The sequence below is a fragment of the Primulina eburnea genome, chromosome 2 (assembly GCF_022965805.1).
Source record: "Primulina eburnea isolate SZY01 chromosome 2, ASM2296580v1, whole genome shotgun sequence".
NCBI classification, from domain to species: domain Eukaryota; kingdom Viridiplantae; phylum Streptophyta; class Magnoliopsida; order Lamiales; family Gesneriaceae; genus Primulina; species Primulina eburnea.
The window spans coordinates 3,570,389-3,590,423 of NC_133102.1; the positions used below are offsets into that span (position 1 = coordinate 3,570,389).

At 34.2% G+C, this 20,035-nt stretch overlaps 3 protein-coding genes across 5 annotated transcripts; 1 reads left to right on the forward strand and 2 right to left on the reverse strand.

Annotated features, from left to right (window-relative positions):
- The first annotated feature begins 6,123 nt into the window (after positions 1–6,123).
- On the forward strand, positions 6,124–9,951 carry LOC140820561 (NAC domain-containing protein 53-like). Of its 2 annotated transcripts, XM_073180864.1 has the most exons (7): positions 6,124–6,474; positions 7,334–7,611; positions 7,911–8,099; positions 8,479–8,541; positions 8,602–9,048; positions 9,141–9,255; positions 9,362–9,951. In XM_073180864.1, the coding sequence occupies exons 1-7, from the start codon at positions 6,288–6,290 to the stop codon at positions 9,769–9,771; spliced, it is 1,689 nt and encodes a 562-aa protein (XP_073036965.1). In that variant the 5' UTR covers positions 6,124–6,287; the 3' UTR covers positions 9,772–9,951. The 2 variants fall into 2 exon arrangements, with proteins under 2 accessions (XP_073036965.1, XP_073036956.1); XM_073180855.1 differs by having other exon boundaries at positions 6,125–6,474; positions 8,479–9,048.
- Positions 9,952–10,288: 337 nt separating this feature from the next.
- LOC140820575 (malate dehydrogenase [NADP], chloroplastic-like) lies at positions 10,289–14,363 on the reverse strand. 2 transcript variants are annotated; one of them, XM_073180874.1, is made up of 14 exons: positions 14,093–14,361; positions 13,875–13,968; positions 13,461–13,547; positions 13,229–13,313; positions 12,817–12,998; positions 12,630–12,700; positions 12,450–12,540; positions 12,195–12,269; positions 12,007–12,108; positions 11,793–11,915; positions 11,170–11,238; positions 11,005–11,073; positions 10,854–10,907; positions 10,289–10,629 (listed from the first exon to the last, which is right to left on the reverse strand). In XM_073180874.1, exons 1-14 carry the CDS (start codon positions 14,260–14,262, stop codon positions 10,576–10,578), a joined length of 1,326 nt encoding a protein of 441 aa, XP_073036975.1. In that variant the 5' UTR covers positions 14,263–14,361; the 3' UTR covers positions 10,289–10,575. The 2 variants fall into 2 exon arrangements, with proteins under 2 accessions (XP_073036975.1, XP_073036977.1); XM_073180876.1 differs by lacking the exon at positions 13,461–13,547 and having other exon boundaries at positions 14,093–14,363.
- Positions 14,364–16,892: 2,529 nt separating this feature from the next.
- On the reverse strand, positions 16,893–19,401 carry LOC140824491 (probable small nuclear ribonucleoprotein F). Its single transcript, XM_073186074.1, has 5 exons — positions 19,269–19,401; positions 18,443–18,530; positions 18,277–18,314; positions 17,915–17,979; positions 16,893–17,234 (listed from the first exon to the last, which is right to left on the reverse strand). Exons 1-5 carry the CDS (start codon positions 19,392–19,394, stop codon positions 17,165–17,167), a joined length of 387 nt encoding a protein of 128 aa, XP_073042175.1. The 5' UTR covers positions 19,395–19,401; the 3' UTR covers positions 16,893–17,164.
- Positions 19,402–20,035: the final 634 nt, after the last annotated feature.

Here is a 20,035-nt window from a genome sequence, read left to right on the forward strand (position 1 = left end):
TATATGTATGTCATACTCTACCATCTCATTTATCTTCGGGCTAGTGGTATATTTCTTGCTCGTTAGATGTTATGCTGATTGGAGGTCTTTCAGTGTTAATTATCTATTTTACATTGGCAAAAATTTGTGTGAGACGGTCTCACGGGTCGTATTTGTGAGACGGATATCTTATTTGGGTCATCCATGAAAAAACATAATTTTTTATGCTAAGAGTATTACTTTTTATTGTGAATATGGGTAGGATTGACCCGTCTCACAGATTAGTATCCGTGAGACGGTCTCACATGAGACCCACTCTTTTACATTTACATACGTTTTATTTATGCTCTTGTGTCCACCTCCTTTTATCACCGCTGACATATTTGAAATCTTGGTCCAAAAATACATCTTTCCTCCCATGATATCCATGGAAAACATTAAAACAATGTATTTATTTTCAAAGGGTATCATAGACATTTCGTCCAAATCAAACATTATAATCCAACATTTTATAATAAAAACAAACGCAATATTATTTATCATCTACCATCTTTATAATTTGAAAATCTTGATTAATTATCTTTCTCCATATATCGTTAATATATCATATAACTCGGTCCAAACGTGTATACATGATATGTGTATGTATATAAGTTATGTTGTCAAAATTTTGTAGCGACGACAAAAATATGTCAGATTATGAATGTTAGAATAAATTCTAACAAATCTTGTAAAATCTAAGTATAGAAGTAAATAAATATTTATAAATCGAGCTAACTTTTTATACAACATTTAATTTTCTACCTAAGAAGATAGAACTAAAAATAAAGCTGGCCAGAGACCCGAGCCGGAATTTCGGATCAAGTTCCACCCTCCAATTAGGAAAGGAAAAAAATCAAGTTGGCCCAAATTTACGGGTTGGGCTTGACTTTTTTATTTATTATTTTTTTTATGGAACTCTATTTCATTTAATTTTAAAATTTTGAAATAGAATTTGATTTAATTAGTTTATTGCATTAAATAAATGGTAGATGAGAGTGGGACAACAAATTGTGAACAAGGCAACAAGTAACAACTTATTTTGCCTGCTGCTCTAAAAATAAATTGTGAATTTAATACAAATTTTATAAATCTGGTCTTTACACATGTGCAAATATAATACCATTTCTCTTCTATTTTTGTATCTTTAAAATATAAATTTGTTTATTATATCAATTTTTTTAATGAATATCATATTTTAGCAAGTAATTTATTAGAAAAATTAATTATACTCCTTATAGAAAAGTGAGAGTTCTTTTATGTTCGCATAATATTTTGTATAATTTTTTATAAAATGACGAAGATTTAATCATAGAGTGTGTCTCATGTGAGACCGTTTCACGGATCTTAATATGTGAGACGGGTCAACCCTACTAGCATAAAAAGTAATACTTTTTCATAGATGACTCAAATAAGAGACTCGTCTCACAAATACGATCCGTGAGACCGTCTCACATAAGTTTTGCCTTAATCATATATAATTTTCGGAAACTCTCGAGTTTGAATGACTCCAAAATTATTTGAAATGAGCTAAAAAGTTGGGGGAAAAGGTCTCGCACTAGATCATATTTTTCTTTTTTTTTATTCTAAATCGACTCAACTCAGTCCGTCCTTATTCTACATCTCTATTTTTTAAACCACATATTTTAATTAACAAGGTATTGTTCGGATTTATTTTCTAATAAATTTGATTTTTGTAGTATATTTTAACATCATAAATTAAAAAATGTGCGTGATGATATTAAAAAGTTGATACAATGGGGTTGCGATTTGCCTATGTAATATAACTAAACATTGCACGCAATATATGATATTTGAGTAGGTCTCTTGTGAGACGATCTCACCAATTTTTATCTATGAGACTTGTCAACCCTATCGATATTCATAATAAAAAGTAATACTCTTGACATAAAAATTAATATTTTTTCATGGATTACCCAAATAAAAGATCTGTCTCACAAAATACGATATGTGAGATCGTCTCACACAAGTTTTTTCCATGAGATTTTATCTCGTGAAAAAAAAATTTACGTAAGAACACTGTAGTACATGATATATAATTAATCAAATAAAAAATTAATAAAGATCAAAATGATTATTTAAGAGAACATATATTGCCTATTTTACCTATTTTAAACTTAACTTTCTACCTATTTTAATGAAATTACTATTTCTTTAAAAAAAATTATTTAAAAAATTCGTAAGTTTCAACGTGAATTTATGAATGTTAATATTATTTAAAAAAATATAGTATCCATAATGTTGTTCGACCCCATAATCCAAAAGTGATGTTAATATCCAAAAGAATAAAAAAATAAAAATGTTTATGGGTAGCTAGAATCTTCTTCCTCAACAGATAAAATAGAACTTTTATCCTTGCTAGTATGGTACACATTGGAGCTGACGAAGGCACTTCCGTCACCATAAACCCATCCACATAATTGTATTTCTATTTAATCCATACCAATTTTTTTCTGCGGTCACTAATTCATTGTTGTGTATTTTTTTTGTTTACAAGCGTACGATTGTTAAGTTTTAATATATAAGAGTAAAGTATCGTTCCCAAAATGAGTGTATTAATAAATGTATACCAGTGTTTGTAATTAAGATAGCCACGACTTTATTAAGATAAATCGATAAAAGGTTTGGTTCACTGAAAATTGAATTAATTGCAAATAAATATTAAGCTAATCACCGAATTGAGAAAAAATATCAATGAGATAAAATATTTAGAGGAGTGATTTCACATAGTTTTCACGATAATTATTCTCGATTATATTTATATTAATGAATTTCAATTATTTAATGTAGGGGTGGGCAATCGGGTCGGGTTTTTCGGGTTCTACCCGACCCGAAATCCGATCGGGTGCAACTTTCGGGTAAAATAGGGTAAATAGTCGGGTCGGGTATTACCCAAACCCGACTATATTTTAGTCGGGTCGGGTTCAGATATTGAATTGGTACCCGAATTACCCGATCGGGTACCCGATTGTTTTTAAAAAATACATATGGGCAGTGGGCTTATAAATGACAAAATTGGGTGTTGATATATCTATTATTAATGTTTGATTATTCTTGAATTATTGGTACACTTTATTGCATTTTATTTTTCTCAGTTTATTTGATTATTCTTGATTATTTTCTTGGATTTTATTTTTCTCAGGTTTGTTTCCTGCATTGATGAAAAACATGAATTATTGGTGCACTTTATTTTTTGGTTTATGATGTTCATTTTTTTGTTAATAAATTTACATCTTTTTATATAGGTGATGAAATATTCCAGAAGATATTTTGAAAGTCAAACAAGAAGTTGATTCTGATTTTTTTGGTGAATATCTAAGTTGAATTTTCAAGATTAGACTTGTTAATTTCTTATATATGCATCTAAATAGTTTATGCTCGATTTAAAGATTTGTTAATTATAATACTCATTCTATGTTTTGAGATAAATATTTTTGTGTTTAACTTTTGTAGACATTCACGAGACAATATTATTTTGATAAGCTTGTTTTCTCGTCATATATTATTTGGTAGACACAAAATGATAAAATGTTATTTTATCAAAAAAAAAAAAAAAAACCCGAACCCGACCCCTACCCGAACCCGACTTTATCGGGTACCCGAAAAGCGGGTAGTGTCCAGAATCGGGTCGGGTTCGGGTAATGAAAATGCTACCCGAAAAAATCGGGTACCCGACCCGAACTACCCGAAACCCGAAAAACCCGACCCGTGCCCACCCCTAATTTAATGACCAATAACACTTAATTATTTTATTCCTCATTTTTCAAGTAACGAATAGTTTGTATCATTCAAGTTTCGATTGAAACATTCCTAATAATAATCTAAATTTAAATGATAAATACAAACGATGATTTTACCTACACCTCGCTAAAGTTATACACATTCCGAACGATACAAACATTCAACGATGTGTCTCTAATGATCTATAATCAGAGTCTATCTCCCGAGTTGTAGAATTAATCAGACAAAAAAAAAAACAATTTATGGCCAGTAAATTGCAAGCGCTTAAAAATAAATAAACACAATTAAACCAAAATGAATTCAATCACATAAACAACCGAGTCAAATTATCGTATCAACGAAGCTGCATCATCATCTAGAAAGAAAAATTAGTTCATAGCGAAATCTAAACAAAAACAAAACATGTTCGAAGGTTTAGACATCGTAACACAAGAAATTAAAGACGAAATATTATATTAATATGACAAATCAGAAGTGGCGTCTCTATCCCCAGATTCATCGTTGTTCGTCTTCGTGATCGATCTTTGCGCTCTGGTTCTTCGTTCCAGTGTTTTCTCTCGTTTCTCGCTGCCTTTTCCTCCAAAACGGTTGTGTGTGTGTTGTAGGTTTCTTTCCATTTTCTTTTATACATGATCGGCAGCCCTAAGTCTGTTTCCGCACACCCCTTGCGCACGGTTGCGCGTTTTCTGGTGCTGCCGCGCGCATGCTTCTGGAATGTGTGTGTTCGTGTTGCCCGCGGCTGCGCGTGAACTGGAGTGGCCGCACGCACCTACACCGTTGTGTTGCGCGGCCGCGTGCGCCTTTCTGGCGTGCTTATCTATGCGCGCACCTCTTCTGTTTGTCATGTATCAATGCGGCTCTAGTTCATCAACCGTTCGTCATAAAAAAATGCTCCTAATCGTTATCAGTGGTTTATATCCTGCACGACAAAAAAAAATCAAAAACCAGCATAATTCCGTTCGAGACTAACATAATTCAAATGGATTCTCGTATAAAATATGTGCAGTTCTTGCACTTATCATTCACACACACTAAATTTTTTTTATGTACTCTATAACTATACATGTATTTTTCGGATAAATTTCGATAAAAAAATTGAAAATCTATATTTATTTTATGATATTTGAGTATTAATTGATTTAGATCCGGTATAAAAGATAAAATTTTGAGTATAAAATTGAAATAATTATATTAATATAAACATGTGTTATACTGGTTTGTGTATTCAAATATCATATATTAATATTATATTTGAAAAAAATTGATATTGAAATATCATATATTTTTAATGTTTTGTACCGATTTTTTCATCCAGAAAAACACGAGCATTAATACAAATACTTGTTATACACGTGTGAGTACTCAAAAATCATATATTAGTATTAGATATGAAACAGTATGTACTCGAATATCATATATTATTACCATATTTTTATTGCCCTTGTATTTTCTTTGAGAATAACGTGTAATTAATATCGATAGTTTTTATATATGTTCGAGTACTAAAAAATCATATATTAATATAGGATTTGAAACATTTTGTACTTACCTATCATATAATAGTACTATATTTTTGTACTGAATTTCATCAAAGAAAATAATTTGTACCAATGAGTGCATAAACTTTTTTTTTTTGTGAGAATAAGGGAATCGCAAAAAAATAAAATAAAAATAGTTTGACAGATACTTAACACAAAGACAAATGAGTGAATCTCATGTGAGACCGTCTCACAGATCATTATCTGTGAGACGGGTCAACCCTACCCATATTCACAATAAAAAATAATACTCTTAGCTTATAAAGTAATATTTTTAATGGGTGACCCAAATAAGAGATCTGTCTCACAAATAAAATCCGTGGGACCGTCTCACACAAGTTTTTGCCCAGACAAATATGTTGTTGAGAACTTATTGAACGAATTAATGTTTATTTGAAAAAGAGTGGGTCTCATGTGAGACCGTTTCACAGATCATAATCTGTAAGACGGGTCAACCCTACTCATATTCACAATAAAAAATAATACTCTTATCATAAAAAATAATACTTTTTAATGGGTGGCCCAAATAAAAGATCCGTCTCACAAATACGACATATGAGACCGTGTCATACAAATTTTTGTCTTTGAAAAATTAGTTGTATTTGTATCGTATTAACCTAGTATCAGCGGTCAAACTCGTTCTAATATCTAAACTTCTTCATGGATAATATGATATTGTAAATTTTAGGTTCTAGTTATTTATTTACATATATTATGATGAAATAAATGTTTTACATCAGTTCGATTTAAAAATTATATATGTAAAATTGGATGATGTTCGGTCTAACTTTTGGGATGAATCGTAAAAGATTTAATTGAGAATGTGCACTATTTATTTGACCTAACTCTGCGTCTCCGCTCCTAGAAAATGGCAGCTGTCATATTGGATTAAACCCGAGCTCTCCGCTTTCCTGAAATTCAAAGTTATTTTGTAGTATCAGACCGAATCGATCAATTTTCATTGTGGAAATGGAATCGTCAGGCAAGAAAAAATCATCTGCGTCTACGAATACGCTGGCGCCGGGCTTCCGATTCCATCCGACGGATGAAGAATTGGTGCGGTATTATTTGAGGCGGAAAGTCTGCGGGAAAACATTTCAATCGGACGCGATTGCTGAGATCGATATCTACAAGACCGAGCCGTGGGATCTTCCAAGTACTGCCCTTTAGAAACCCTTGATTGCGTGGATGGGCTGATTTTCGTTTTATTATTTGCGATGTTTTTTGCTTTACATGTTATTTTTTTGGGGTGGAGTAACTTGGTTGATTATGAACATTTCTTTCTTTGTGTAGGCGATCCGATGAAGTAAGGGTTTTCTGTGGATTTGCTGTCCACCAATTTTTAGAGTTTAATGCAGTGACAATGGATTATTCAGTTTGTTAATAGCAAGCATGGATCGTTCCTCATCAATTTTTGTTTTCTGATATTTGACTACGAATTGTTATAGTGATGGAATTTTTTATTTAGATATACAGTGATTCCATGGTTTTATAGAAATTTGTGGGTTTATTTTGCAAGGTTTTGTTTGTGTCCACGTTTAAGCATGCTTTGCTCACGTTGCACAAAAATGTTCTTCAACTAAAAAACGATTATTTTTTAGAATGGAGAAACCAACATTTCTCCGCTCCCAGTGGGTGAATGTTGAACTTAGCTGTTCTGAATTTATCCATGCTTTGTGTATGAATTCTTCGAGTTGCATTTTAATTTTATGTCATAACTTCTATTATCATCTAGATATATAACGAACTTCTCTTATTTTAATATCTACCTAGCTGGTACGGATGTATTAGCAGATGCATTTGGATATTATGACTGAAATTACTGGATTTAGTTTACGAAAATGGGATACTCGACATTACAACTCCTTGTTATGGTTATGCATGATTAACCATATTACATCAATGACCAATATGGATTGTTTTTTTCCTCTAGCTCAAGGCTGTTAGTCCTTTCCCCCCGCTATATTATCCAAGTTTGAGATGAACTTGACTGTAGCTATTGGCCTGGTTGTTAGGCATGTCAAGGCTGAAGACTAGAGATCTGGAGTGGTATTTCTTCAGTATGCTGGATAGGAAATATGGTAATGGAGCAAGGACAAACAGAGCAACTGAAAAAGGGTACTGGAAAACGACCGGAAAGGACAGGGAAGTTTACCATAGAAAACATATTGTGGGCATGAAGAAAACTCTTGTTTATCATAATGGTCGTGCTCCAAAAGGTCAGAGGAGCAACTGGGTTATGCATGAGTACAGGCTTACTGACCTAGAATTGGAGGGAGCTGGAATATCTCAGGTGGGATAGCTTGATTTCGTTTTAAAATTATTTACTATTGTGCAGGACAGGTTTTTTGTTCGACGGAATGTATATGTTAAATATACCTGAAACCTTAAGAATCATAACTTGGTACTGGTCTTTTGGGAAAAATAATTGATTTATGGGTATGTTGGTGCTGTAGCAAGCGAAATTATTAATAGAATTTGGGAAGAAATATATTTTTTTGAATGATAATTTGTATCTTTTTTGAAAAATTAATGATTGTTGTTATGGATAATGCTTACAATTTATTGATCTGTTCACTTACTTGTTGAAAGGATGCATTTGTGCTCTGCCGAGTCTTTCAGAAAAGTGGTTCAGGGCCCAAGAATGGTGAACAGTACGGGGCACCATTTTTGGATGAGGAATGGGAGAATGATGAGTTGGAACCAGTTCCCAAAATGGAAGTTTTGGAGGAAGAGGACTTTGGCGATGATGCATATCTGGACGGGAATTACCTTGAGCAGGTTTGTCCTTGTACCATGATTGTGTTTTCTCAGATTAAAGCCGGTTAATTATGCTTGTCTGGGCGGGAATTACGTGAGACACAATGTTTGCAATCTTTCTGTAATATGTAACTTTGAAAAGAATGACTGGTTTTGCTATTTTAATGCTATTGGGGATTCACAAGGTTTTCTCGGGGACTTGAAAAATAAATTGATAAATAGCATTGTTCAAAGACTTATAGCAATATATCTTTCCTCAATTTATAGTGAATATTTCCGGGATGGCATTTGCGCACCCTTCAAGATATTGAGATAAATGACTTCATATCGACTTCTTAGATGTTCTCCCATGATGATGTCTGTTTCACAAAAATTATTTGCTAATATTTCTGTTTTCCAGATTCTTGGATCAGATGTTTCATCGGATATTACTCACCCTCAGTTGAACTTCCAATCTGCTGATGGCAGTCTTGGTGCTGAAACACCAGAATTAGTCACTGACACCAAAAACACCCAAAAGCTCGGCAGTCTTGGTGGTGAAACACCAGAATTAGTCAGTGACACCAAAAACACCCAAAAGCTCCTGGATTGTGCTAAACCATGCTATGGACCAGAGCAGTTGGATGATACAAACTTATATGTTCTGCCTATTCCTTATGATATGAACGGAAATTTAGTCAAGCATGAATACATTGGTGAATCCAGCAAATCTGGGAATTCTGAGGATGTGGATTTCTTACTTGACGAACCATTTCTGGATTCTACTGATTATCTTCCATTTGGAGATGAAGGTTTCATTGAAGCTAATGATCTCTCCAATCCCGTTGAAGCGAATGCTTCTACTTTTGACATGTTTGAGGAGTACCTTACATACTTTGATGCGAGTGAGAACTATTCTGAGAGATTCGCTCCTGATCCTTCAGCAATACTTGGAAGTGAGGGTGCTGTTCACACGTCCCTTTGTCAGAAGGTGGTTGTTTATTGTTTCTATTTTATTTTTTAATTTGTTATGTTTCCGATGTCACTTGAAATGCATCACTCCAACTCGTTCTTTCATGCCAGGAACCCAATGAAGGAACAAAGCAAGATATTATGCCAAGTGGACAGATTGTTGACGATGGTAATAATTATTCTGCTTCTCCATCACGTACCCAAGAGTCGGCAAAATATCAATCAGGTAATTAAAAGGACACCTACATTTTGCTTTGTATTTCCCTAGAGCCCTAAAATAGTGCAAATTTTGTTTGTCTAATCTAAATTAGGTTTACCTTCTTCCCCTGCAGATTTTAAGTATCCCTTCATCAAACAGGCAAGTCAAATGCTGGGCAACATCCATGCACCACCAGCATTTGCTGAAGAATTCCCTCTGAAGAATGCGACCATGCATTTCAATTCCGTGCCCCAATCTTCCACTTCTGTGCATTTCACTGCTGGCATGATTGAGCTAAGGAATTTGACAGTAGGCAACAATGGAACTTTTCCACCTTCTGGAAAGCATGAGAACCTGAACATTATTCTTTCATTTGGGGTTTCACGTGGTGAAGATGGTTCTGCCAACTTGGAATCTCGCGTAAGCATACATCCAGGGAAGACTGTCTCAGCTATCACCAGGGATTTGTTGTATTTCGTCTTTGTGTTTGTCTTAGTTCTCTCCATGAGCTTTAAACTCGGAGCACATATATGTGCCAATTAAAGTCTCCGAGTGTTCTACTCTATTTAATTATAAGATTTGCACAATTATTTTGGGCCGATATTGGATGAAAAATAGCTGGTAGGACGTGTAGGGATTTTAGACTTTGAGCAGTCCGCTTATCTGCTATAGAGAATTCCGTCAAATCTGATTATACTAATGATACTGTTGGGATTTCATTGATGTTATTGCAGTGGGAGGGATTCTTGCTTTTAACGTGTATAATCGTATGATTCTTTATTTTGATTTGTTTTTCTTTGTTAAAAGTGGCGCGGATGCCGACAAAGCCAGGTTTAATGTTTATAATATACCATAAAAATGAACAAATGTGTCGGTTTGTGTTGGAAATTCGCAAATTTTTTTCATGGTTCATCTTTTATTTTTTAACATCGTTTCTGTGGAGGCTATTCATAAAAACTGAGGGAAATTTGCGGCAGCTATGCACTGTTACGAATGTGAAACTGAATGAACACATCAGGAAAAATGTTATTCAATAACACTCAATAATTAAAGAGTGACAAAATAAAATTCACATATTTTATATATCAAGCAAATTATAGACTACAAAGTACAAACATCAGAAGACAGTACCAAGTCGAAAGATACATGAGTACAGGAGGTGCTGCGCATCGAATGCTGAGGCATAAAAACTCAGCAGCGGAAAATGAGTTCAAAACTTGATGAATGGGATCCAAACTACCCCAATTTTTGAATATATACGTATCTACATCATCTTTTTCTAGTGACTGTAGGAAGCTTGGGACAATGGGCTATCTATCCGCATGTGCAACTAGCCTCCCTTCGGTTTTACATTTCTCCAGGAAGCATCGTGTCTCCAGGAAGATCACACACAGCAACACCCTGAAAAAAAGACATACATCGATGCAAATTTCCAGGATACGGTACCGAGAATATCAGAACGTTCTCTCTAGTGCTACCAAGCCAAGAATTTTAAAACTTTGTGGAGCGCCAATAGACACGCAAGGACCAAGCTTTTTATGAAGAAATATTGGTGAGAATCTAACTGACAGAATAACAAAAAAATAGAAAAGTTGAGCGAAATAATTAAATTCCGGGACAATCACCTCTCCGGTGAGATGGGCTACGCATTTCTTCTCAGCAAGAAGTTCAGCTTCTGTCTACAAATAACAAAACATACCCGTTGTATATTGAAGAGAACTAATTTTGTTGTGTGACAAGGGTGTCTGGAGAAATTGTACGGGCATACAAAAATACCTTCTTGATTCGACTCCAAAGGTAGTCATCAAATACTACATCTTTGACTAGTTCATAATCACCATCTCCCTGAGAACATAAAAATTAGATTAAATGAAGCAAAACCACAAGAAAAGAAAATCATATTAAATGATGTGGAAGAAAAAACTTAAGCAAAAAACTTACTTTTGATCTGCATGGCATGCTGAAAACAATATCCTCTGCTATACTGTAAGGATTTCCGGTAGTATACACCTAATTTTTTTTCCATAGGATACACAATATCAAAGTCCAACCAGCATGAAATTCAATATGATATAGTTATATGTCTCCAATAATGGAGCAACCATACATTTAAAGTCTATTTATAAGCTAAAATGGAATCAGAGAGTACTCATCCTCTCAACCGAAAACAAAATAAGTTTTCATTGTAAAGTGAACTTAAAATGCAATCCCTCTATTTCTTAGATATTGCTTGTGTAATATGCAAGATATAAATATAGAAGCTCGTTTCGAAGCAAATAATAATATCCCCACTAAATGTGGTCTGGAGCATGAGTTAGTGGCTCTATAAAATTGCACTTAATTCTACTGGCGTCTTGGGTTAATCAATTTTGTACAGTAAGGAGTAAGGACGCATGATAAATAGTTGGAAGTAGAATCCACTATGTAGAATCTCACTTATGCAGATTGGGATGTAACATATAATTTATTAAAGCGTTCATGTGTTCATCAGTTTGTTTGTTATGGATTATTTTTATCAACACACTTCCATAGACTCTAAAGTGATCAAGAATCCAACAACTTACTCCAGATGAGAACCAATCCCCTTCAGGAGTAGGAGTTACAAGAGATCTTATTGCATCTAAAATTGAAACGGAAGTGGATGCAGCCGAGGACCTTCCCCATTTCTGAATGAGTACACCACCTCTCTGAAAAATCAATTTCAAAGCAGACCTGTTATTATTGCTGTGTTTGAATGCATTTTACCCTTTCACATAAACCTAAGCTTATACATCTAACCTTTTGAACCTTCTCAGTGAATTCTTCTTCCAACCACTTCGTATCTTTAACAACCTCTTTCACAGGCAAACCATCTATTTTAGCATTTAAAAAGTCGGGAACCTGATTCAATATAAAGAATAATTTTGATATAAAAAACAACAAAATCTTTAAACATAACGAGCTTAACGTAAAATCTGATGAATGACCTGCGTTGTTGAGTGGTTTCCCCATATGGTAACATTAGAAACTTTGTCGTAAAAGACTCCTGCCTTCAAGGCGAGCTGTATAAACCATGAAAAAGAATGTCATATTTTGAAAAGCATAAAAAATGCATCCCAGCAATATGAAACAAAAGCATCAAGACTAGAGGTCCAGGTTTAGAAAAAAGAATTATGATTTATATCGTCGTTAGCTCTATCATATTTTCTCGAAGAATGAATATGTTGATAGTTTTTGCGTACCTGGCATTTTGCTCGATTTTCATCTAATCTAGTCAGGGCGTGGAAATTTTTTGCAGGAATATTTGGTGCATTCTTCAAACAAATCAACGCACTTTAGAAAAGAAAATAACAATAATATCAGTAAAAGAGCAAAATAAAATGAAGAACAATGAAACGAGCACACGAGAAATATAAAATTACTTAGTATTACAAGGGTTTCCCACGACAATCACTTGTACATTACGGGATGCGACAGCATTAAGGGCTTTTCCCTGCAATAAAAGGTAAGAATATAAATGTTGCTTGATATGAAATTCAGGAAGTCACTCCAAGAAAATACAATGAAATTAATCATCCATAACTGTATGTTATTTCAAGAAAATGGCACCTGTTCAGCAAAAATCTGCCCATTTATGTCTAGTAAGCCGGCTCGTTCCATTCCAGGGCCACGAGGCTTCGCTCCAATCAGAAGTGCCCATTCTGCATCTTGGAACACCTCATATGGATCAATGCCGATGCTCACTTCCCTCAACAAAGGAAACAAAGAGTCCTCTAGTTCCATTGCAACTCCTGAAATGTCAAGTAGAGTTCAAACTTTTCAAGTACAGCTTGCAAACAAATCTAGCTAAAGCTTAAGGGAATCAAATCTATCATAAATTTAAAGAGGAACCAGCATGGTTAATTAAGATCAATCAAATCTGGAACCGAGCTTTTTCAGAAGACCCAATTGTTAATATCAGACAGTGCACTTATTGGTAGCAGAGAAGCCATTAATGTAATCGGAATAGGAACACTCATACCTTCAAGAGCTTGGATAGAACGCTGGGATCCCAATAGTTTTAATGCGATTGGTTGATTTGGCCCAAAAACCTCCCCAGAAGCAAGCTGATACACCAGTACAAAACAAGTATAAATTTTCTTGGACCTTAAAATTAGAAATTGCAGTCACATGGAAAACCATGCACAATTTGGCCCTCAATTCAATTCGACATACTGTCACTTGTGAATGATAATGGAGAAGAAACCTCTTACTCTGAAAAGAAGATGATTGGATATCATCCCCGCTGCACCAGAGACAGCGATATTTATCAGTTTCTTCCAAGATTGGGTTTCCTCTTCCTAAAGGGCAATAGACCAAGATCAGTGCTTTTCATTTCCGAAATTTAAATGAAAAGGTTCTTTCTCATCCGTTTTATGACAACAACATATTTCACTTTTAGTTGGTCTGTGAATTTTAGGAAATTTTCTCCCAAAATACATGACAAGAGATAGAAACAAAACATTAACCGGAAAACGAACATTTCATAAAATGTAAACATTACTATCCAAAGAGTATAATATAGTTTATCGTTTAAACTTCAAAGCTAAACTATGAATATTTTATTTTATGGGGGAAATTTTGGAAAATCCCCAAGTGCAAAACGAAATCAAATGTAAAATACTCACAGCTTTGAGATCATAAGTGAGACAAAAGACTCCATAACATTCAGCTTTCTTCTTCGGGTCATCAATCTTCACAGCCACCGGTGCTTGAATTTCACTACAAAATCCATCATAAAAAATAATCAATCACCCAAGAAACCACCACTCCAAGTCTCCAACCAAGAAAACAATACTAACTTTCTTGAAAATACACGTACACACATAAAAACACGGCAACTTACTTGGAAGTTACGGAGCAGTAAATCTTGGAACCGCGGGATACGGGGGCTGGCCTGAGGAAAAGAGAACGACGATTGTAATGACGACTTAACGCGTAAGAACACTTTAAAGAACTGCAAAGGGCGGGTCTTTTGCATGGAGAAGATGGGTTCAACTCTGCCACCGCCGCCATTGAAACTGTGGCAGCAGAGATAGTAGATGGCGGAGTTTCGTTCCACTAACTGTTGCTATGCAAGCGGATATAGAAGTGTGAAGTTGAAGGATCAGTGTACAGAAAGATTAGGACATGAAAGATATAAGGCTAAGGTGATGACACTTGTCAATAAATCTCATCTCTCAAATCTTTCTTTAACCTCATCAAATCAAAATCTTAAAATGGAAATTAACGAAAATTGTGATTTTATTTGAAAATATGCAACCGGAATGCTTTTGTTCGGGAGAAACAATAAACTGAAACGATGAAAATAAAAAATAAGCCAAAAATTTAATTATATTCTTTAACCATAATGTGTTATTAAAATTTAATTACATAAAAAAAAAGACATTTCTCAGATAAGGGGGAAAAAGAAAAGAAAAACTCAAATACAAATTTATTCCCATTTAGTTAAATATGATATTCAAAATAAATAAAAATAGTATAAAATGTTTAAAAATGTAACACACATTTTATTAAGATTTGTAGAATGGTGTAAGATACACTGACCCATCCTTTCAGTGGTAGAATTGTCGGTTTTAGCAAAGGATGAGATGATATTTTTTGGCAAAAATTTATGTGAGATGGTTTCATAGATTGTATTTTGTGAGATATATATCTTATTTCAGGTCATCAATGAAAAAATATTAATTTTTATGCTAAGAGTATTACTTTTTACTGTGAATATCGGTAGAGTTAACCCGTCTCACAGATAAAGCTTCTTATCTGTGAGACCGTCTCATAAGAGATCTACTCGGTATTCTTAACCTCATTGTATTGGAAAAATGTCTGTTTTCTAAAGTATAATTTTTTGTGTCAAAATATAGATTTATATATGTGTTTGTAAGAAACAAAGGGATACAAGATTCACGTGAAATTTTATTGCTATTTCACGTATCATTTATGAAGCACCACACTACAACGTTTGGACAAATTTTCATTTGATACCTAGTTTGTATGTTTCCAAGAGAGAAATGGCTACCGCATGGGTCAGGCCCATGAGCGATGCCCGGGTCAGGACAGCCCATCTCCCGAGTGGTTGATTCAGGACATAGCACCAGAGTTCTGGTATAACTTCTCTTCTGACACCTCGAAGCGAGGGAGACATTTAATGATGTTGACTTAATAAAATACACGCGACCGACCTGTTAATATTAATGAGTGACTGGACAGATGAGATATGACTAATATATGATTTGACATGTCAGAACAATAGGGTATAATCAGCCGCCCTATTATATTTAATGCGCACATCCCAAAAAACGAGGTCATCATTATTTCCTCCACTATAAATACCAGGTTTTGCATTTATTCCTTCATTCAGATATTAATGAACATTTAACACACTCATTTATTGCACACCAATATCACAGCCATCACTTGGCTACATTGGTTTTACTGCTTGAGTATCCTGCTGACTTAAGCATCGGAGTGGCCACGCCGGGGACCCCTTCCGGCGCCCATTCGCGTGGTTGTTTTTTTCTTATTGGCAGATCTTTCAAAAGCAAACGAAGAATCTTCCGTCCAGTGTCGCCGGCTTAAGCTCATATTTCTTCGTTCCCGTAGTTTGGATAGCTTACCCGGTAGAGTTCCCACCCGACCGCCACTGTTCGACTGTTCGACCCGGGTGGCATCATTTATAATAGATGATATAATTATTTTATCAATTAAGAGAACAACCTGCGGTAGCCGGTTAGCCATTTATCTGATATATTATAATGCAATAAACAATAAATAAGTAGCGGTTTACAGCCATATAATATTATATATATATATATATATATATATATATATATATATATATATATATATATATATTTATATATAGATACTATATATAGATATAGCGGAATTTAAGGACAGATTTAATACAAGAATTTAAATGCAGGAATTTAAAGATCTTTAAAGATTTGAGGTTCTCCAGTTTCTGATTGCATATAATCTTTAAAGGATTATATGTAGAGCATACTTTTGCAAAGAACACCACATATATATTTATCAAATTAATAGAACCACACACACACACACATATATATATATTATTTTATCAAATTAATAGAACCACATGCGGTAAGCCATTATCTCTTGGAAACATACAAATTAGGTATCAAATGAAAATTTGTCCAAACGTTGTAGTGTGGATATATATATATATATATCCACTATGTACATGATATTTATTCACTATGTCAAAACTCTATATATAGATTGTTATATTTATGGTCATGTAACCAAAAAATGTAGCTATATAAATTTTATGCTAATGAAATAAATATTATTTGTTACATTTGTAAATCTACAAAATTTTAATGCATCATTCTCCTGGTAATTGATGAAATCCATCACCGTGGATAATAAATTCCAGTCTCAGCTTTGGTTATGTTTAACAGAATGTAATATACTTTGAAGTCTACCGAACCAACAGGTAAAAACTTGTACAATTTGGACATTGTAGTAGATTTTATCCTTTTAAAAAGTATACATTTGATTTCTTAATATTTTTTCAAATAAGCATAACCAAACAAAACATCGAAGTTCCCTCATTTTTCTTTTGAAAAATATAGGTTTGATCGAATCGTAGTAATAGGAACACAATCAAAGTCCTGAGGTGAAGGATAGAACTAAATTAAGATTGACCAAAAATAAAAAGTTCTAGTCTGATTGATTCCAAGATTCAGTCCTTACAACCTCAAAATCATACCTAGCCTTTAAGGTCTGCCGAGACATTGTACATATCATACATGAAGATGAGATGGGCATTCATTTTGCAAAATCCGACAAATCTTATCTAAAATACTTATAATGATGCAAATTCCCAGTTCTAAAAATGCATCAGAAAACAGGAAATGGAAAGCAGTGATACGATTGCTCCAGAAGCTACCTAATCGCGGTCTGCTTCTTCTATTTCTTCATCCTCTGGCACCCCACGAAGATAAAGAACATTATTACATCTGCAAATGCGATATACATGAGACACAGTTACTTAGTAGGAACAAACAGTGAAAAAGGTTGCGCCCATAGTATAATCAGCAATTCAGCATAGATAAAGTTGCAATCATAATAAAAGAGGAAATTTATATCATCACTTCTTATAAGTTAAAAACAACCCTGATTTTTAAGTCAACCTCCAACATATGCACGTCTCTCGTACAACCTTAAATTCACAAATCAGTTAAAGTAGGGTAGTTCTAATTTTTAAACAATCTGGAGCAAACTTCATCAAGAGTAAACATAATATGTTTTGTGGCTTCACAGTTTTGAAAATAAGTTACCAACTTCACTTCAATGGTTGGGAAATAAGATTCAAAATAAGGACGGTGTCACGATGGTGTCGTGACGGGTCCAGATGACGAAATTCCTATACATTATGGTCACATTTTAATGGAGAGGTCACATTCCGAGTAGGAACATTCACAAATAATAAAAACGTCTTCTAAAGAATGAAAGCAACAAGAAAAATTTAAGTGATATTTAACATGAAATAGGTCTGCCAATCAGGGATAAATTTCAGATTGAAAAATAAATGATTCTGTGAACTTGGGACTGTAATTTGAGGATAGCAATAGAATGAAATATTAGTTAGGTAGTTGGTAACTTCAGAAAACCAAAATAGAATTGTCTGGTTCAGTACCTAATTAAAATCTCCCCAAGACTTCCAGTGCATTGCCCATCAATGTATTCTTCAGCATTTGCAAGCTGCCAAAAACAATAATCATAAAACGCCTGACATGGAGCAGCATCGAACTGGTTTTAACCATTTAAAGAGGAAAGACTCCAATTCACTTTCTTGATTTATTTCAATCACAATCTTGTCAATTTTTACCCTTCTAGTTATAATTTTTCAAAGTTCTTATGCTCCTTGAAAGTTGTTATGAGTATCAAAAGCATTAGCAATCTCCACAATGACTATCCTCATCATAGTCATTACAATATGGTCCTAGTGCATTTTGCCATAACTTGAAGTGATAGTATTAAAACACTTTCAGTTGGTACCTGCAAATTCATATATGAATCTACGGAGACGAGGAAACCTGAAAAAAAACCAAAAGAGAACAAAAATTTGATCGTGATATTAACATATCATGGGAAACCAATAGCACCAGCAAATGTCCATACACCACCAAATCATAGAACTTAAGAGCACAAGTCGCTTCATTACCTTTGTATTCCATGCCCCATTTTAGTTTTACCATTACAGGCTTCCCAGTCAAATTGTTCAAGAAAGGCTTCGGATTAACTGGAACAGTCTGTAAGCGCAAAAAGTAAAAAAGTTTCAAAATGCAGCAATTGTCACTTGTCCAAGTTAAAGCATATACACCTAATTGCTGTAAACACAACACCGTCAAAACTTCCGATAACAAAACTTCCAAAGAAGTCTCCGCCTTTCGGTGTAATAAAACAGAAAAAATGCAGACAGTGTGATTGTATGATCATAAGCCTGAACCATGTTTTCAAGCTCAATGTTGAAATATTCGACTATTATTTGGGCAATTTCCCATAAGCAGCATGCTTTTCACTGAAAAATAAATTGATACGGTGGACCGTGGAAGAGCAGGGATACCACATGTTACAGATCCTACATATTTTGTTGGGTCCGTTTCTACTATAGTATACAAACAAAATTTGTAAGGAGTACTGAAGAAGTCAAATATATATTTTTTTTCAAAAACTGGCAATGTTGTTCATTGTTAACAACTATAGCAACTCAACTCTAAACATTTGTATGATATAAAAAAACTCCATTTGTCCAAAAATTTAAAGAAATCATTACATATGACAAATCCCGAATTCACGTCAAAGTAAATGGCCTCAAGTTACACCAAACCAAAATACGATATCCTTTTGTTTCAACAAACAGTTACAAATCATAATGGCCAGACTACCAATTCCTTTCCTCCATCACTTCTTCGCCGAGAGTAACACAACAATTGCACCACAAAACTGATAGTATTTGCGATAAAAGAAATATACGGAGAGCGACTTACAGCCATCGCAGAGGCTTTTGGCAGGAGAGCTTTTTCTTCGCTCGTCTCAACGATTCCGGGAGTATAGATCGGGCTTAGGGTTTTGGAAAGCAGAAAAGTTATAACGACGTCGTCTTCTCCATCCATTTCCCACCTTTATTATTATTTTATTAAATAAATAAATATGGTGACATAAGCAAATTATTTTTATAAGAATCTTATAATTAGTTAACTGGCTTAATTATTACTAGGGTGCATACGAACCGAATCGAGCCGAATAATAGTAAAAAATTCAGGCTCAAATTCGGCTCGAAATAGGTATATTCGAGTTCGAGCTCGATTCGAAGTTCGATAATTTCAAATATTTGGGCTCGAGCTCGGCTCGAAATGAAGTTCGAGTTCGAGTTCAGCTCGAAATATTCGAATATATTCGTGAACTATTCGAATTATTGCTCGGATATTAAGGTTTGAAAGCTCGAAATGCTCGAAATATTCGAAATGTATATATATATATATATATATATATATATATATATAATTATATTATATTAATAAAATATTAAGGCTCGCGAACTATTCGCGAGCTATCGAACAAAATAATTTGGGCTCGAGTTCGGCTCGAAAAAAGTTCGAACGTGTTCGAGTTCGGCTCAAATTCGATAGTCGAATACGAATCGAATATTTATCGAGCCGGCTCGAAAAACTCGCGAACATGTTCGGTTCGTTTGCAGCCCTAAATTATTACTATGACACTATAAATGGCTTGTCCAATTGGCTTACTTGTAGTG